Source organism: Procambarus clarkii, chromosome 8, assembly GCF_040958095.1.
Source record: "Procambarus clarkii isolate CNS0578487 chromosome 8, FALCON_Pclarkii_2.0, whole genome shotgun sequence".
NCBI classification, from domain to species: Eukaryota; Metazoa; Arthropoda; class Malacostraca; order Decapoda; family Cambaridae; genus Procambarus; species Procambarus clarkii.
Window position 1 is genome coordinate 37,255,199 of NC_091157.1, and position 20,973 is coordinate 37,276,171.

Genomic DNA, 20,973 nt, shown 5'->3' on the forward strand with positions numbered 1-20,973 from the left:
TGCATTAGGAGTTTGCCTCTTATTAATATAGGACTAAGTAGGCCTAAAGGGTCAAATGGTTGACTGACAAATGAGAGCAGTGTTCTCATAGTAAGGGTTGAATTATCGGTTTGCACTGACTTGACATTCATCTCGTCAGTGCTGGTGTTCCATTCCACGCCTAGAACTTTTAATTTACTGGGTACCTGATAATCTTGAAATTCTTTCTCGATTAACTGGTTAAGCAGTTTATTATTTGAGGCCCATGACTGTAGAGGCATATTGGCTCCTAACAGTTCTCGGTTAGCCTCATGGTAGATTTCTACCAGATCAGCTTGATCATTAGTTGTCCCCTGGAAATTGTCGACATACAAGTTGTCGCTAATGGTTGCCTTATAAGGGCTATTTGGTTTCCTCAAATGAGTGTCTAATGTTGCTTGCAAAAGAAACGGTGAGGACGTAGCACCAAATAATACGGAGGCAAACCGATAGGTGATTAATTCACTATTAGGATCCAGTGGATCCTTGAACCAGAGGAATTTTGTGTAGTCACGATCTTCCTCCTGTAATCCTACTCGGAGAAAGGCTTTGCTGATGTCAGCTGTATAGGCAAAAATGCCTGTGCGAAATCGTAACAACATGTCATGTAGCCTTTGTGTTAGGCTAGGTCCCGTTTGGAGACATTCATTTAAAGACACACTGCTCGGCTTTACTTTAGCACTGCAGTTAAAGACAATACGAATAGGTGTTGTCAATGAGTCTTTCACCACAGCATGGTGAGGTAAATAATGACCTGTTTTCCGGTCATCGTGTTCAACAACTTCAATGAACTTATTGTTAAGTTGTTGTTGGATAAGTTGGTGATACATGGTTAGTTTGTCTGGCTGCTTCTGCAGTCGTGTTAATTGAGACTGCAATTGTGAGGCTGCCATAAAATAATTCACTGGAAGTTGGGGATGATCTAACTTCCATGGGAGTCTTACCCAGTATTGTTTATTTGAGTAGACAACTGTATCCAGATATTGCTGGTAAGTCCACGTATCATCAGGACTTGGTTGCTCAGGGATGATGCCTAACGTATCTAAATCCCACAAACGATGTATTGGTGGGTCAGACTCAATGTCCTCGGCTATTTCCCTGAAGCGTAGGGGTGACTGCTCTAAGCCTAGTCACGCCACAATTACATTATTGGTTTGTTGGTTTGTGGACGCTGGACCTTGTCTGAAAAGTACGGGTCCTGTGAGCAATTTGCCCCCTGCGGACGACAACAAATTCATACCATGTTGTCTAGTGCATCCAGTTATAAACTTGTAATAATGATCCGCGCCTATTAATATTCCAATATCTGTGAGGCAATCGGAATTTATTTTATGATCCGCTAGCCTCATGCGGTTTCGCTTAAGGTGTCTCGCAGTGCGAGCTAATCCTGTGACCTGCAGGTCCGTAGGAATCTTATCCACTACCACCGCATGGATTGGGCTAGTAGAGGATCCTAATCTAACTAGTAATTTAACTACCTTGTAGTCACGAGGTCCACTATTTGACAGGAAACCAGAAATGTTTAACTTCACACTTTTGGTAGGTTTTAAATTTAACTCCTCTACCAACTGTTGTGTAATGAAGTTTTTTTGTGAACCTTGGTCAAAAAGACCCCTAGTGTTAATTCTAGATCTTCGGTTTATTAATTTAAGTTGAGCGGTAGGCAAAGTAGTATTATTGCCTGACTCAGTAGCAAGTACATTCACTTCGTGATGTACTTTACAATATTGCACTGTAGTAGAATTAGTAAAATTCTTTCCATTGGTCATGGTTGGTGTAGAAGATTTTCTACATAAGGCGTAGTGGTGTACACCTTGGTTACAACGGTTGCAGGTACCTAGTGGTACTACACATTTCTTGGGATCATGAGAACCCATGCATTTGGTGCATTTGTGCAATTCCTGTAACCTTTTAACTCTAGCATTATACGTAGGATAAGCAGAGCATTGGTAAGTGGTGTGTTCCTGATTGCAGAACAGACACTTTCTCTGGTTAATAGACTTAGTCTCTTTAATAGACAAGTCATTGGTTATCTCTGAAGGAGATACTGAATATGTACCTACATTTCCACTTCTTTTCTTAGTGGATGGAGTAGGTTTGGATTTATATTTATTAGACTTACTTGGAGTCTGTTTAGGTTTGACTGAAATATCAGTATTAATTGGTTTGGACTCAGGTTTAATTTTGTCATGAGTCTTTAACCTATTAACTGTGATCCTCAACCCCTCGAAAATCTGATCGAGAGTAAGAAACTCAGTATTATAATGTGAGCAGAGCTCTGTCAAGACATTTCGAGGTAATTTCCTCTGTAACAATAGCTTGATAGACCATTCAGAACTAGGTATATTAACCTTGGTACCTAAGGCCTTTACAAGAGACTCTACTTCTAGTCTGAAGCTTTGAAGTGACTCTGGTCTACTGTTTGGTGCATTCAGATCTAGTAATTGATAATAAAGGGTAGCTATACTGTTACGGCCCTCTCGGGTCGCAACGGGATTCGTACTCTGATGTCGTTAGAGGAAGTTGTATCCGGCCCCAAGCCAGTAGTGGCTTTCAAGGGATGAGATCCGTGACGCAAATAAAATAAAAGGGGAAGGGAAATATAGTTAAGAACTTAAGATTATAATTGTTACCATCACCAAATAAATAATATAAGATTACACAGGGGGAGGGGTATTAACACTGCACAAGGGAATTATGTACACAATTGTCTTCTCCTGAAGACTCTGGATCCAAACTCTCGGTGCCAAGTCCTCGGTGCTTTCGTGGTCTCTTCGACGAATCTTTTCGACAAGCTGAGTCTACCCTGGCCACAGGCCAGCCAAAACACAGTTCCACTGGGGGCACCGCCGTGGAGGCCGTCAACCACAAGTCCAGCAGGTCTGCTGGCAGGTTCCGGATCAGCAACGCTGGTCAGGCCACTCCACGAGCGATACTAGGGTAGCGCCCTAGTCAGGAGCCTCGTGTGATACCACAAATCACTCTCCTGTCCTCAATACCCCAGTGGTTAATCGTCTCCAGCAGTCGGTCCCGGGTACGACAACCCTTCACTGCCGCTTCACAGGCAGGGTAACACCACAGTGTTCTTCCGGGAGACGACTTCACAGCTGCTGCAGCAAAGCACAAGGTATGGAGACGGCTGCCTTGGGTAGACTGACTCAACTTCCATCACAGCAGTCCCAGGTCGACTCCGTAAGCAGACACATCATCAATAACTGGGACACACTAAAACACCTCACTTATGGGCTCAGGCACAAACGCCCGACATATCCACTCCATAGATGGCGTTGTAGTCTGAGCACCACCTCACCAGAGGTCAGCAGCGGCGGTGTTGTGAGCTGAAGAGGACTGGAAACTGGCCCTTGTGGCCAGTACACCTTGTCCTCACCAGGTGTCGTCGTCCATTTGGTGGGGGTTTCGGGAGCTGACCCACAGATGGCGCGGTCGTCACTGCTCCGTGCTCGGACGCTGGATCCGGGTTCGTAACATATACTTAACTCTTTGTTGCAATAGTTCAACTTCAGGAGTTTTATAGCTTCCTCATAATTACTTTCATCAAGAGTAAGGTTATGTATGACCTTTTTAGCCTCTCCTGTGAGAAGACTGAGTAGGTATGAAAATTTAGAAACTTTGTCTAGAGACTGTTTCTTATGGATGTGAACTTCAAAGGAAGTCCAAAAATTGTCCCAATTTTCTGTATCTAATCCTGAAAAGGTGGGCAAGTCTAGAGTAGGTAAACGAACCTCGGGTAAGTAATTATTGAAGTGAGACCCAGTGTTGCTGGTATTGGATCTAGACTGTTTGGCTAAGTTAGATAGCCTGAAAATTTTATCATGAGTCTCCTCTTCATATTGGGAGATGTCGTTTACAATTTGGCTTGCTTCATCAGGATCAGTTTCTACAGTATTTAGCAGATCAAAGTAAGATTGACCTGCAGATCTGACTTGATCAAATTTCAGATCAGCCAATCTAACTAATGACTCTAAGTGATAAGAGTCAATGGGATTATCTTTAGTTAAGACCTCAGCCTTATTAATTAATCTGGTCAAGTGACCTTTAAGGCCAATGTAGGTTCTCCTCAATTGTTCAGGAGTAGCCATGTTGGGCTTAGGTTCAAACTTCACAGTGTTAGTATATGTATTACTAATGAAGCTTGGGTACTTGTTCATTAGTGAACAGGTAACATTAATTGTAGCCTAATTTAAGGTGACTACTTTATATTTTACCTCACTTGAGGTTGAATGTACCTACCTACCTAACAACAAATAGCTAGATATTTTGTGCACTGTCTGAACTTCACCATTAGTTCTCGTCCGGTTAGCTCATCCATATCACCATCAGAGTTAATGGAGAGAATCCAGCAATACACAAAATAGATACACAAAATAATGCATACAAGAGAAATATTATGGAGACACTCCAATCAGAGTTATCTCAAAAATTAATCCCACCCTGTATAGGGTCAGCACAAATAATATAATACATACAACACTGACTAGTTTAGATCTAGTCGTAATAATTCCTAACTAAGAACTATAAAATTATTTAGTCTGGGCTTGTACCAAATTCAGCACAATCTCAGCCTAAATTCTACCTAATAACATGGGTAAAGATTATTGTGGTGCAATAAGGTGAATATAGTTGTGCTGTATTTTTGTTTTTTTTTGTTTTATAAGAGTGCTCTTGCACACACTTATTATGAACAATTATGTACAGTTAAGTTTGGCTTGCTAGCCACAGCCTTTTGTGATGGTTGATGGTGTTAATTAACTTGTCAACCACATGCAACCTAGATTCCCCTGACAAATGTACCCCATCTCTGGTCAGGTTCTGTCTGTAAGGTCTGGCTGTAAATTGGATATATGTGGCATCCAATCTCACTCGCTTTTTCAGCCTGAAATTTATGTACTTAGCAGCTCTCAGGTAGTATTCCGGAGTTACTCCCCAACGATTATCTTGACTTGGTTGGCGAGGTTCCACTAATGTGAATACTACTGATTTACTGATGAGCTTGAAAGAAGAAATTATGGCTTTGAGGTGTTTGATCACCTCGGCTGGATGACGAGTAGGGTGGATGTCATTACCACCTAAGTATATAATGGTTAGATGGTGAGGCCACTCTAACGCAGGTGTTAGGGTGGGGTTATTATAAAAGTTATGAGCTGTTGCTCCTGGTGACCTAAAGATTCTCACCTCGGTGTGAGGTATAGGTTTAAGTGTTGTGGGTAATTGGCTATGACCCACTAAAGCTATGTATAAGGTAGCTGTTAGTGTGATCTAGGCTAACTGATGTGTTACACTATTAGTTGACACAATTAATTAAATAGTTAGTCTAGCTTCTATCACACAAGGATTAGTTATTAATGGTTAATAATTTAATTATAAATTTAATGCCTATCCGGTTCGATAAGGACCATAATGTGGGATATTTGGGGCTTGAAAATGATTATTTAAATATTAATGTAGTAAATTAAATTACGAAGGACCACCCGCTTTTATAGTAAAGAGGGAAACTGAGAATTTCTGATCATTAGATAATTCCTAGATGAAACCAGTAACTATGGATAAAAACTAGAAAATATGATCATAGAAATAATTAATGGGCTGTATTATTAAATGAAACAAACCTCAAACACCTACATTGGGGGGTTATTACTGGAGGTAAGTACGTCCAGGAATTAGTGTGGTTCGTTCACTAATTCAATTAATAATAATCTAATCCTATAAAAATAATATTGAAACTGATATCATTACCATAAAGGGGAACATAGATTATGAGCATAGTAATGAATTACAGTAAACCACATATTAATCCCAAAGAATTCTGCACACAAGAAATTGCAACAGAATCATAAAAGGAAATAAATCTTAGCTTAATGAAGATTCCTTTAGAAAGCCATGGAAGTTCCTCTTATTCTCTGGACTCGGTCGACTGACGAGTGGAACGGGTTAACATGTGAGAAGGCAGCATGGAGAATTCTTCTCTCGTGCTGCAAGACAAATATTTTACAGTAGCAACTGATTTACCTACTGAATCTATATATTCAAGAAATTTAAGAGTTACAGGTGACAAATTTTAATCACCTGTTATTAGATGTTATCGTGCGTCATAACGGACAATCACCCTGCTACTATTAAACCTTTTACCTGATGCATCACATAAAAGAATATACTTTGCTGTGGGCACTGTATAAGTATTAAGATTGCCGTGCTTTGCGTCCCAGGCTCTGGTTAACCCTATCCTGGATAGTGACGCGCTTCGCTGGCCGGTCACGTGTCGTCAAGAACCAAGTCAAAGGGCTTCTTATTTGACACCAGCACTAGCTGAAGATACTATCTGCAAGGTTATTCATGCCTCACAGTGGCGACTTTCATCTGAGGATGGATAACACCGGCCCTAGTTGCTGGGCAATGGCGTCTTCTTATGAGAACGTAAGCGCAGGTCTGCCTCTGAACGGCTCTCCACGTGTACTGAGCTGGCCTTCCTCTACCCACGCCGAGTCCGCGTTCATAAAACAAATTATTGTCTCGAACAATAATATTTCTCGCATTTACGCTTGAAACGTTGAAGACTGGACGGGTTTATTATTTAGAGGAAGAAAATATTGTTATTTACCAATTTAAGAATAGTAAATATATAAGGGAGAGGAATTAATGTCTCCCCATGGCATTCACTGGTGACGTTAACTTTATCACGAGATAGACGCTATGATTCCAACGCTCTATTCGGCTTTTAGTTAGAGATCAATTCGTCTGCAATTAGTTATCATACAGAATGCTTTAATTATGGAGAATCGAATTTAATTCTCACATACATTGGATATAATGTGTTTACTGTAAGGAAATCTGACGCAATACTGGCGTCAGGTGACGTGAGAATTCTAGCCTACTGCACAGATGAAATTATTAGTACATGAGAATTCTACGTGTTGTTAATTTTACTTACTACAATAATTAGTATGGTTAGTAATAAGTAATGAGAATACAACAATGTTGTATTCGGTGTTGGAAATATCCAACAAGAGTGAAGGGCCAGTACAGTGCCAGAGTGAAGGGTCAGTACAGTGCCAGAGTGAAGGGCCAGTATAGTGCCAGAGTGAAGGGCCAGTATAGTGCCAGAGTGAAGGGTCAGTACAGTGCCAGAGTGAAGGGTCAGTACAGTGCCAGGGTGAAAGACCACCATGCCAGAGAGAAGGGCCAGTACAGTGCCAGCGTGAAAGGCTAGTACATTGCCAGACTGAAGGGCCAGTAAAGTGCCAGAGTGAAGGGCCACCGTGCCAGAGTGCAGGGCTAGTACAGTGCCATAGTGAAGGGTAAAAGTGCCAGACTGAAGGGCCGCAGTGCTAGAGTGAAATGCCAAGTACAGTGTCAGAGTAAAGAGCCAGTACAGTGCCAGAGTGCAGGCCCAGTACAGTGCCAGAATGACGAGCCAGTACAGTGCTAATGCGAAGGGCCACAATGTCAGAGTGAAGGCCCACAGTGATTGAGTGACGGGACAGAGTTGCAGAGTGAAGGGGCACTCTGACAGAGTGAAGGGAAAGAGTGCCAGAGTGAAGGTCCATTTTGCCAAAGTGAACGGCCACTGTGCCAGAGTGAAGGACCACTGTGCCAGAGTGAAGAACCATAGTGCCAGAGTGAAGGACCAGTACAGTGCTAGAATGAAGGGCCACAGTGCCAAAGTGAAGGGCCACAGTGCCAAATTGAAGGGCCTCAGTGCCAAAGTGAATGACCACAGTGCCAAGGTGAAGGGCCACAGTGCCAGAGTGAAGGGTCACAGTGCCAGAGTGAAGGGCCACAGTGCCAGTGAAGGGCCACAGTGCCAAAGTGAAGGGTCACTGCCAAAGTGAAGGACCACATGCCAGAGTGAAGGGCCACAGTGCCAGAGTAAAGGGCCACAGTGCCAGAGAGAAGGCCCACATTGCCAGAGTGAATGACCACAGTGCCAAGGTGAAGGGCCACAGTGTCAGAATGAAGGGTCACAGTGCCAGAGTGAAGGGCCACAGTGCCAGTGAATGGCCACAGTTCCAAAGTAAAGGGCCACAGTGCCTGAGTGAAGGGCCACAGTGCCAAAGTGAAGGTCCACAGTGCCAGAGTGAAGGGCCACAGTGCCAGTGTGAAGGGCCACAGTGCCAAAGTGAAGGGCCACAGAGCCAGAATGAAGGGCCACGGTGCCAGAGTGAAGGGCCACAGTGCCAGAGTGAAGGGCCACAGTGCCAGAGTGAAGGGCCACAGTGCAAAAAATGATGAGCTAGAGTGAAGGGTCACAGTACCAAAGTGAAGGACCACAGTGCCAGAGTGAAGGGCCACAGTGCCAAAGTGAAGAGCCACAGGGAAGGGCCACAGTGCCAAAGTGAAGGTCCACAGTGCCAGAGTGAAGGGCCACAGTGCCAAAGTGAAGGTCCACAGTGCCAGAGTGAATGGTCACAGTGCCAGAATGAAGGGCCATAGTGCCAAAGTGAAGGGCCACAGTGCCATAGTGAAGGGCCACAGTGCAAAAGTTGAAGGGCCACAGTGCAAAAGTTGGAGGGCCACAGTGCCAGAGTGAAGGGCCACAGTGCAGTGAGCTCGAATTCGCATGGGGAACAATAAGGCACTCAATTATTACGTTAATTCACAGGTGAGCTGTAAGATCAGCTTGGGTTATTAGTGCAAGATCCTTGTTGAAGAATAGCTAAGCACGGAATCTAGACAGATTCTCTGGTGAGCAGTGCTCGAATTAGCGCGGGGAGCATTGTAGCGTTCAATTATCATGGCGAGCAGTGCTCGTATTAGCATGGAGGAACATTAAACGGCTCAATTGTTACGCTAACTCAGGGTGTGTTATATGGAACTCGAATTAACGAGGTGGAGCATTGTAGCGTTCAATTGTCATGGCGAGCAGTGCTCGTATTAGCATGGGGAACATTAAATCGCTCAAATATTACGTTAACTCAAAAGTGAGCTATATTGAGCTCATTAAGCATGTTAAGTAACAATACTGATGTTTTAATGATAATGCTTTAAACAAAGGGAAACCTAAGGTTGCTGGAAATTTAATTACTGCCACGATTAATCCTATTCAAAGATAATTTGTAACATTTTCCCAACCTAAACGTTTCACGGGTTATTAGTTCTCTGTAGATTCACTTACGTATTGGTAAGTTTGCAAGTTTGTTCGTGCTGCGCTCCTACAATAATTAAGCAGAAACGAAAGAAAAACAACTCAAACAAAAATTGATGCAAGTATTTGTCACTAACTCTTAGTGCAGAAAACATTGAATTAATAAGGTTTTCTTGGCAAACCTTAAGCGCAGGTATTTTGGACCTTGGTCTCAGTGAATTTATAATTATAGAAGTTGCTTGATGACTTCATAGTATTGCTAAATTCAGGAAATGCTAGATGCATTGAGTGCTAGATTCTCTAGCCTAATATTATTGATTACCTAGGGAGTGCTAGATTCTCTAGCCTAGTATTATCAATTACCTAGGGAGACTGAGGGTGGTCAATTATTACTTGTCGAGAATAATTCTAGGTCTGCAGTGGATTCAATGGTATATATTAGGAGGCGGTGACCACTTGTTACAAGAAAAATACCAAATAGTCAAAGCACTGGCTAAATATCTCCAATCGACCAACAAATTGGGTCACATCTGACCCATGCCACATTTATACCTGGCGCCACCAACAGCTAAACACTGCCAACAACTGCCTCGTCGCAGTACCAAGGATCAGCTGACGCCATAAACACAACATACCGCCCTACGGTGCGGCGAGTCTCCCTCTAACACACACCTCTGTTTTAGTCGCCGCTCCTCTGTCTACAGCACAACGCAACAAACACTTTTGAAACTCATCATATTCAACATAAACGCCTCTACCAACATCTGTACTGGTGCTGTCATCTGGAGGACAAACCCTTCATGCAAACTGCACCTACTATCAAGAAGAAGAAGGATTCAATGGCTTGGTCGCTGTGACTTGTACTTGTTTAGGTACGGACCACTGGTTTTCTACTGAGAGCTATGAAACATCTCGGCGAATACTAATTGTTCTACATTCAATCTGAGTTTATTACTCAGCTGTGTTTCTCATTTTAGCTTGCTGCTGGAGAATTGATTTACTGCTGACTAATTTATTATTGTTGTCAGGCCTAGGCTTGTTCACATTCAAAACTTTACCGGTAAGTAAGTAGCCACCTGCAGATTGGAGCATATTCATGCCCAATCGTTTAACATGTCCAGTTATGAACTGGTAATAGTAGTCTGCTTCTATTAGTACATTTACATTGTTAAGGCGGTCAGACGTTTACTTGTTGTCAGCCAAATTAATTTCACGTTCCTGCAGGAAGTGGGCTGTATACCCCAGACCCTTAATATTTAGGTCAAAAGGTATTTGATCTACAACAATGGCTTGGATAGCCTTGACATGACTACCTAGTCGTACAAGCGGTTGAACTACTGAGTATTCTTGGGGTCCTCGATTTATCATGAACCCTGACAGGTTTAATTTTACCTGTCTGATTGGTTGTAAATTGAGTGTTTCTACCGCTTTATGAGTAATGAAAGTTCTCTGGGATCCTTGATCAAATAATCCACGAGTGGTAATCTTGGCTCCTTTGTTCTTTACTTGAAGTTGGGCAGTAGGCAAAGTTGCATCCACTTGAGTTGCTGGTGAAATTACGCTGTACACATCTCGCACCTTGCAGCATTGTACTGGTGTAGATTCTCTACCTCCTATTCTAGAATTGACATAATTTGTCTTGACAAATTTGCACAGTGCAGCATGATGCTTGCCCTTCCTACACCTATTGCAGGTGTTCAGTGGGGTGTCACAGCTATTAACATTATGTGATTTGAGACACCTAGTACATTTGTGTAACTGTTTGAGTCGTCTGACTCTTGTGTCTCTATTAGGGTAATTAGTACATTTGTACAGAGAATGTTTTTGATTGCAAAACAAGCATATTCCCCGTCCTACAGCTCGTTTAGGGGGTTACCTGTTTGGGTAAAACAGTAACTGCAGGTTGTGATGGTTTTGTTGCTTGCATTTGCTTGTTATCTATTCTCTTGTGAGTACTTGGTGTACTCTGAGGAGCAATTACTGAGCACTTGGGAGTGCTCTTTGGGCTATTAGGTCTCTTAGGAGCACCTGTGGGGCTCTTGGGCCTTACTGATGAATCAGTGTTTGACTTATGGTTATTACATCGATTATTAGTACCCTTGTTACCTGGTGACAGTGTCACTTTAGGAGTTCCAGGTAAGGAAACTGATGTGGGTACAGTTTCGGTGCATTCAGAAGAGGTATTAAGTGCCTGGTTTGCTGAATGATTGCTTATATTGCGCAAGCCTACAAATATATCCTGCATTAACAGGACATTACCATTCTGGTCTAAATATAATTTATTGAGTGTGTCACCAGACAATTTTCTCTGGATGATAATTTTAGTCATCCACTCAACAGTTGGGTGATCCACCTCTTTACTGAAGGAATTTAACAGTGACTCAAGCTGGAAACTAAAGGCTTGTAAAGAGTCAACTGATTGTTCTGGTGGAGATAAATCTAGTAATTGGTGTACAAGGTTTATAACAGTTTTCTCATTGTTAGCACTTGCTCTAGAAGGCTGGTGTGAGTAATTATGACCATTACTTGTATTGCTCAAGGCTTCTTGCTTAGCCTCAGCTTTAATTACAGCTTCGGCTGCTGCTGCAGCTTTAGCTTTATCATTTTCTGGTTCATATTCACTGATTATTACAGCTTCACTAAGAGTTTCATCTGCAGCTTCACTTGTTTCCCTGGGTTCCTGTGAGGAGCTAGTTAATTCAGTAGCCTCATGCATTGAATTTATAGAATCCAGGGAATATTGATAAGAGCTGTCTGAAAATTTATCAGACTCTGTAAATAAATTATTACGTGAAGTTATATTAGATGAGATGGTAGAAAATGAAGGTTGAACTTCAGTTGTTGATCCTGTGTAGTGATCAGTATTGATTAGAGGATTCTCCTCATTTTGAGGTAACTCATGTATTTCATCTGAGCTGGGTGCTTGCTTGGGTGTAGGTCTACTACAAAAATGTTCTATCCACTCAGGAACATTTTGTGTCGCAAGCACTTTGTTATAGTGATCTAATCTTGTCTTGAATTATATCTTCATAGTCGGCAAGATCAGATTCTATCAGACGCAATTCGTCTGGGTCAGTATTACTGACAAGGAGTATGTTCCTATAACCTCTACATAGTCATATTTTTGGCTAGCCACCTTTGTGGAAATTTTTAGCCTGAAGACGTCAACTGAGTTAGTTCCTAAACAGTTGTCACATTTGTCAAGTAGTCTTGACAGGTGATTTTGAAGACTTCTCAAGATTTTTCCAGTTTTTTCTGGAGTAGCCACTCTGGCTGTAAGTTTGAGCCTTATAGGGCTTATATAGCTACTTGGACAGCTATGGTACTTGCTCCTTTATGTAGAGCAGGTATAATTATTGACAGCCTGATATTTTCTTGAGCTGATTGTAATTTACCTCATTTATAGGTTAGCTACCTACCTAATAATAAGCAACTAAGATTTGAGTGGTGCCTTGGTATCACTACAGGTGTTCCTTAGCTTAGGTCTTCAAAATTAGCCTTGGATGGGTAGTGAACTTACAGTAACACTCAAAGATGTACATAGAAATATGTAATAAAATATAATTACACAATAAATGGTTAATCCCACCCATTAGGGTCAGCACTACATAAATTAATAATGCACCAGCACTGTCTAACAGTACTAGTTAGGTAATAATCCTACCTATTAATGCAGCTAATGGTGTAGACTGAATTTGTACAAATCTTAGTGCCGTGTCAGTCTGAAATATCCTACCTCTGTTGGGTTGGCATTATAACTACAATAAATGTGGTGCAATAATGTGTAAATAGTGCTATGTTTTTGGATTTTGTAATTTTATATAATATATACACTGGTAGAAATTATGTGTATAAGAAATTAAATGAACACAAGAGTATTAATTGTGTTTGGCAAGTATTCTACTGCCGTAAATAATATTTAACACTTGAATGTACTTCTTAATTGTGGAATATATTGTTATCAGGGTTAGTAATGATTAATTAGTATGGGATCAGTAATTCGTATTAGTATACTGGATCCTAAAATGTTAATGAATTCACTGACTTGAGTGAATCAGTAATTATGGATTGAATTTAGGCTATAATGGACAGTCTGCTGACAGCTGTAAATTGAAATATTTGTATAGCCCAATAATGGTTAACACATAATTGGTATTAGTGATTAATTAATAATGATTGAGGATAGCTTGATTCTAAGCTATCTATCCGGTTCGAAGGACCAAAATGTTGGATTTCTGGGGCTTGAACTCATATATTAAATTATTTGATTATTGTATTTAAATAAATCGAAGGACCACCTACTTTTGAGAAAAGAGGGAAAACGAATAATAGTGATTATTAGATTAACACTATAGAATCAGTGCCTATGGATAATAATTAAATGAATAATCACTTGAAATTAATGAACAGACTGTATTATTAATTAATTAAAGTCAAAGCCTCAAATATCAACATTGGGGGGGTATTTCTAGAAGTTCATATATATCTAGGAACCAGTGTGGTTTGTCACTAGTTCATTGTTGAGTTAGTAACATAGTAAATCTAAACTAAAATAGATTCAAAGATATGATACCTCAAATTATGAATATTAAAGATTATGAATTATTGAGCAATAGTAAGAGCAAACACATTAATTACCAAATCATAAATTCTGGCAATAAATTATTCACTGTAAAGATCTTATATGAATTATATGGAAATCAGTAATAATCTTAGATAAATTTAAATGAAATAGGTGTAGTAGCTGTAAGACGATTTCTGTAACTCTATTTCGTCATTCGTCTTCTGGTCATAGGATCCCAATAAAGAAAGAACCCGAAGTGAATATCACGAATGACGAGAAACAACTTGTCGACTCCTCGTATACACACTGCAATCAGGGAAATTTAAGTAGAATTTGATTTGGCTACGAGTTATTTCAAGTATTCATTAAAATTGAAATAAATGAAGAAAAACAACTAACGTTGTGGATTTGGTGTTCATGCTTTGTCACGACAGACTACCCACAAATATACAATCTAGGATGATGCATCAAACGAGAATGGTATACTTAACATGAGCGTATCAAATACTAAGGTCTGCCGGAACCATGTCGGCCAGTCCCTGGCGTCCACTGCTGTGTACGCATAATTACAGGCCGTGGCTTCAATTGTTGATGCGTTATTAACTGGCGGGGCACTGTAGAACACGTGAAGAGGCAATTGTCGACTATTGATTGAGTTACAACGTAATTCTTGTTGGAAAACTCCTCAGTCACTACCACGCGTCTCGCCACTCTTATCGCCAGGAATACCTCGTGAGTAATGGCGTCTCCGCCCTCCCTCAACCCGTCTCTCGCATTCACAACAGAAATTACTAATCACGGATAATTCTTTTCCGCGTAATTATTGATGAAATACGCTAATGAGAACTGGGTTGCAATTATAGGGAATTAAATAAGATCATATTCTCGTTGAATGGTGTTAAACGAGAAATGGAGAGGATGTTTATTCTCTCCATAGCATTCATACATAAACAGATAAAACTGCTACTAGATAAAAATTTCAGTTAATAACTCTCGGTTTGGGATTATTAGGAGTCATATTATCCGTAGGTAATTATTACACGGAATACTGATAATTTTAGAGAACCACATTCAATTCTCTAACATATTAGTAGTAAACGTGTCTATATAGACATTATCTGACGCAATTTTGTTACTTGATGTTGTGAGAATTCTAGCACTAATGCGCAGATAAAATTGTTAATTTATATTGACACTACCGTTAGTGAAATTAATAACTACTGTAGTTAGTATAGTTTATTAGTGTTGGAAATTTCCAACAATGCCCGAGAAGTGACAATACAGCCGCCATGATGACAACATTTGGGCAAAGGGTCAATACACTGCCACAAGAACATTAATTGGATGAAACATTAACAGAAAAACATTGATATGATGAAGTATTAAAGGTTAAAATTTATTTCACAGAACCTAAAAAAAAATATATTCTGTAATATTTGAACCCAATACAAAAACCAGGAATTAATTCCTGCAATTGAAAATTCATCAGAAATTGGTATGTGTTGATTTTTATTGCAAGTTATTCTTTTGGTAATGAAATATTGCTAAGTTGAAACCAGTTGAATTACCAAGCAACACAAGTCTCATACCTCGTACCAACCCTTGTTTTAGTTGTAAATAGGAGTCTTAGTTTTGTATGCCTTTTGGGAGAACAACAGTTTGACGGGTCTCAGGTATTAGCCCAGGTAATATTGGCTCAGGTAGCGGTATTAGCCCAGGTAATATTGGCACAGGTAGCGGTATTATCCCAGGAAATGGTATTAGCCCAGGTAACGGTATTAGCCCAGGTAACGGTATTAGCCCAGGTAACGGTATTGGCCCAGGTAACGGTATTATCCCAGGTAACGGTATAATCCCAGGTAACGGTATTATCCCAGGTAACGGTATTATCCCAGGTAACGGTACTATCCCAGGTAACCGGTATTTAGCCCAGGTAATAGTATTAGCCCAGGTAACGGTATTACCTCAGGTAACAGTATTAGCCCAGGTAACGGTATTAGCCCAGGTAACGGTATTAGCCCAGGTAACGGTATTAGCCCAGGTAACGGTATTAGCCCAGGTAACGGTATTAGCCCAGGTAACGGTATTAGGTAACAGTAACAGAGCACCGCTCTGGTCCACCAGCACAGCTTTTGTCCACCAGCACAGCTCTGGTCTACCAACACAGCTCTGGTCTACCAGCACAGCTCTGGTCTACCAACACAGCTCTGGTCTACCAACACAGCTCTGGTCTACCAACACAGCTCTGGTCTACCAGCACAGATCTGGTCTACCAACACAGCTCTGGTCTACCAACACAGCTCTGGTCTACCAGCACAGCTCTGGTCTACCAGCACAGCTTTTGTCCACCAGCACAGCTCTGGTCTACCAGCACAGCTCTGGTCTACCAACACAGCTCTGGTCTACCAGCACAGCTCTGGTCTACCAGCACAGCTCTGGTCTACCAGCACAGCTCTGGTCCACCAGCACAGCTCTGGTCTACCAGCACAGCTCTGGTCTACCAGCACAGCTCTGGTCTTCCAGCACAGCTCTGGTCCACCAGCACAGCTCTGGTCCACCAGCACAGCTCTGGTCTACCAGCACAGCTCTGGTTAACCAACACAGCTCTGGTCTACCAGCACAGCTCTGGTCTACCAACACAGCTCTGGTCTACCAGCACAGCTCTGGTCTACCAGCACAGCTCTGGTCTACCAACACAGCTCTGGTCTACCAACACAGCGCTGGTCCACCAGCACAGCTCTGGTCTACCAACACAGCTCTGGTCTACCAGCACAGCTCTGGTCCACCAGCACAGCTCTGGTCCACCAGCACAGCTCTGGTCCACCAACACAGCTCTGGTCTACCAGCACAGCTCTGGTCCACCAGCACAGCTCTGGTCTACCAACACAGCTCTGGTCTACCAGCACAGCTCTGGTCTACCAGCACAGCTCTGGTCTACCAACACAGCTCTGGTCCACCAGCACAGCTCTGGTCTACCAGCACAGCTCTGGTCTACCAGCACAGCTCTGGTCTACCAGCACAGCTCTGGTCTACCAGCACAGCTCTGGTCTACCAGCACAGCTCTGGTCTACCAGCACAGCTCTGGTCTACCAGCACAGCTCTGGTCTACCAGCACAGCTCTGGTCTACCAACACAGCTCTGGTCTACCAGCACAGCTCTGGTCTACCAGCACAGCTCTGATCTACCAACACAGCTCTGGTCTACCAACACAGCTTTGGTCTACCAGCACAGCTCTGGTCTACCAACACAGCTCTGGTCTACCAGCACAGCTCTGGTCTACCAGCACAGCGCTGGTCCACCAGCACAGCTCTGGTCTTCCAGCACAGCTCTGGTCCACCAGCACAGCTCTGGGCTACCAGCACAGCTCTGGTCTACCAGCACAGCTCTGGTCTACCAGCACAGCTCTGGTCTACCAGCACAGCTCTGGTCTACCAGCACAGCTCTGGTCCACCAGCACAGCTCTGGTCTACCAGCACAGCTCTGGTCTACCAACACAGCGCTGGTCTACCAGCACAGCTCTGGTCTACCAGCACAGCTCTGGTCTACCAGCACAGCTCTGGTCTACCAACACAGCGCTGGTTCACCAGCACAGCTCTGGTCCACCAGCACAGCTCTGGTCTACCAGCACAGCTCTGGTCTACAAGCACAGCTCTGGTCTACCAACACAGCTCTGGTCTACCAGCACAGCTCTGGTCTACCAGCACAGCTCTGGTCTACCAGCACAGCTCTGGTCTACCAACACAGCGCTGGTCCACCAGCACAGCTCTGGTCTTCCAGCACAGCTCTGGTCCACCAGCACAGCTCTGGTCTACCAGCACAGCTCTGGTCTACCAGCACAGCTCTGGTCCACCAGCACAGCTCTGGTCTACCAGCACAGCGCTGGTCTACCAGCACAGCTCTAATCTACCAACACAGCGCTGGTCCACCAGCACAGCTCTGGTCTACCAGCACAGCTCTGGTCTACCAGCACAGCTCTGGTCCACCAGCACAGCTCTGGTCTACCAGCACAGCTCTGGTATACCAGCACAGCTCTGGTCTACCAGCACAGTGCTGGTCTACCAGCACAGCTCTGGTCTAACAGCACAGCTCTGGTCTACCAGCACAGTGCTGGTCCACCAGCACAGCTCTGGTCTACCAGCACAGTGCTGGTCTACCAGCACAGCTCTGGTCTACCAGCACAGCTCTGGTCTACCAACACAGCTCTGGTCTACCAGCACAGCTCTGGTCCACCAGCACAGCTCTGGTCTACCAGCACAGCTCTGGTCTACCAGCACAGCTCTGGTCTACCAGCACAGTGCTGGTCTACCAGCACAGCTCTGGTCTAACAGCACAGCTCTGGTCCACCAGCAAAGCTCTGGTCTACCAGCACAGCTCTGGTCCACCAGCACAGCTCTGGTCTACCAGTACAGCGCTGGTCTACCAGCACAGCTCTGGTCTACCAACACAGCGCTGGTCTACCAGCACAGCTCTGGTCTACCAACACAGCTCTGGTCTACCAGCACAGCTCTGGTCTACCAGCACAGCTCTGGTCTACCAGCACAGCTCTGGACTACCAGCACAGTGCTGGTCTACCAGCACAGCTCTGGTCTAACAGCACAGCTCTGGTCTACCAGCACAGTGCTGGTCCACCAGCACAGCTCTGGTCTACCAGCACAGTGCTGGTCTACCAGCACAGCTCTGGTCTACCAGCACAGCTCTGGTCTACCAACACAGCTCTGGTCTACCAGCACAGTGCTGGTCTACCAGCACAGCTCTGGTCTACCAGCACAGCTCTGGTCTACCAGCACAGCTCTGGTCTACCAGCACAGCTCTGGTCTACCAGCACAGTGCTGGTCCAACAGCACAGCTCTGGTCTACCAGCACAGCTCTGGTCCACAAGCACAGCTCTGGTCTACCAGCACAGCTCTGGTCTACCAGCAGGGCTCTGGTCTACCAGCAGAGCTCTGGTCTACCAGCAGAGCTCTGATCCACCAGCACAGCTCTGGTCTACCAGCACAGCTCTGGTCTACCAACACAGCTCTGGTCTACCAGCACAGCTCTGGTCTACCAGCACAGCTGTGGTCTACCAGCACAGCTCTGGTCTACCAGCACAGCTCTGGTCTACCAGCACAGCTCTGGTCTACCAGCACAGCTCTGGTCTACCAGCACAGCTCTGGTCTACCAGCACAGCTCTGGTCCACAAGCACAGCTCTGGTCTACCAGCAGAGCTCTGATCGGGCACAGTATTTAAAACGGCTTTGATGAGGGAGGGTGCTGGGATGGGTTCAGGGAAGGAGGGAGAGAGTGAGAGAGTGAGAGAGTGAGAGAGTGAGATAGAGAGAGAGAGAAAGAGAGAGAGACATACAGAGAGAGAGAGAGAGAGACATACAGAGAGAGAGAGAGAGAGAGAGAGAGAGAGAGAGAGAGAGAGAGAGAGACATACAGAGAGAGAGAGAGAGAGAGACATACAGAGAGAGAGAGAGAGAGAGAGAGAGAGAGAGAGAGAGAGAGAGAGAGAGAGAGAGAGAGAGAGAGAGAGAGAGAGAGGGAGACAGAGACATACAGAGAGAGAGAGGTAGTTGTTGAGGAAAATGAGTTATCCTCAATAATACTTAGTAATAAATATTACTTGACCGCAACATTTTCTCTCTCCGACGGTTCCTATGAGCGCCTCTTAGTCTGCTTCGTGTTCTGATAATTGCTTACTTGCCAGGCGCAGTTCAGCCAGGTGGCTCTGGGAGAGTCTCTGAAGGTGATTGCTGGCCAACCAGGATAACCCCTCAGGTTAATCACAGCATCTCAATCGAATTTTACAACAGTCAATTTCCATCTCTGTCGGTTTGACTTCTCGTCTCTCACGCGTGGAAGACGGATGCTAGGCTGAAGATATATTTCTGGCCGCAAAACAGGCAGTTAACAACTAGGGGAAGCAGTTGACAAACAAGTGAGCTCAGCGCCAGCCACAAGGACAAGGACGAGTTATGTTGATAGTCCACACGAGGGTGAAAGGTTCACATCGCTCTCCTGCCGTTGCTAGCTCTATGTTAATATTCGAACACATTTATGCGTCTGTAATATATATGTAACTTATATCGACGTTGTTTAGTAAACCAGCATTAACCCTGAAACCTTTACATGCGGGGACGTTCTCAATGAATGAACTGTATTAATTTTTAAAGGTTCCCAGGGATGTCTTTAAGAGAACAGACGCCAGCGAGGCTCACTTTGATTGCTTCGTGCACCCTCCTCGGCCCTCAGAGCTTCATCTACCACGTGAGTGATATTGAGTGTCCGAGTTCTTTTACTGCACTCTGAGGTACTCACACTTCTTCAGAACACCAGCACTAGTGGAGGTACCACCACCTAAGGACACGGGAACACAGTGGAGGTACCACCACCTGAGGACACGGGAACACTGTAGAGGTGCCACCACCTGAGGACACGGGAACACAGAGGAGGTACCACCACCTGAGGACACGGGAACACTGTAGAGGTGCCAACACCTAAGGACACGGGAACACAGAGGAGGTACCACCACCTGAGGACACGGGAACACAGTGGAGGTACCACCACCTGAGGACACGGGAACACAGTGGAGGTACCACCACCTGAGGACACGGGAACACTGTAGAGGTGCCACCACCTGAGGACACGGGAACACAGAGGAGGTACCACCACCTGAGGACACGGAAACACAGTGGAGGTACCACCACCTGAGGACACGGGAACACAGTGGAGGTACCGCTACCTGAGTACACGGGAACACAGAGGAGGTACCACCACCTGAGGACACGGGAACACTGTAGAGGTACCGCCACCTGAGGACACGGGAACACAGTAGAGGTACCACCACCTGAGGACACGGGAACACAGTGAAGGTACCGCCACCTGAGGACACGGGGACACAGTGGAGGTACCGCTACCTGAGGAGGACTCGAGAACACAGTGGAGGTACCACCACCTGAGGACACGGGGACACAGTGGAGGTACCGCTACCTGAGGACACGGGGACACAGTGGAGGTACCGCTACCTGAGGAGGACTCGAGAACACAGTGGAGGTACCACCACCTGAGGACACGGGAACACAGTGGAGGTACCACCACCTGAGGACACGGGAACACAGTGGAGGTACCGCTACCTGAGGAGGACTCGAGAACACAGTGCAGGTACCACCACCTAAGGACACGGGAACACAGTAGAGGTACCGCTACCTGAGGAGGACTCGAGAACACAGTGGAGGTACCACCACCTGAGGACACGGGAACACTGTGGAGGTACCACTACCTGAGGAGGACACGGGAACACTGTGGA

General features: G+C 44.4%; 1 protein-coding gene across 1 annotated transcript; it reads left to right on the top strand.

The window, feature by feature from the left end:
- The first annotated feature begins 7,676 nt into the window (after nt 1-7,676).
- LOC138360328 (uncharacterized) lies at nt 7,677-18,923 on the top strand. Its single transcript, XM_069320248.1, has 2 exons — nt 7,677-7,861; nt 16,895-18,923. The coding sequence occupies exons 1-2, from the start codon at nt 7,677-7,679 to the stop codon at nt 18,921-18,923; spliced, it is 2,214 nt and encodes a 737-aa protein (XP_069176349.1).
- Nucleotides 18,924-20,973: the final 2,050 nt, after the last annotated feature.

What these genes read in the sequence shown, in the direction of transcription:
- LOC138360328 (XM_069320248.1), top strand. Translation starts at nt 7,677, where the DNA reads ATGAAGGGCCACAGTGCCAAAGTGAAGGGCCACAGTGCCAAATTGAAG. An exon ending in AGTGAAGGGTCACTGCCAAA is followed by an intron (nt 7,862 to 16,894) that starts GTGAAGGACCAC and finishes CTACCAACACAG; the next exon opens with CTTTGGTCTACCAGCACAGC.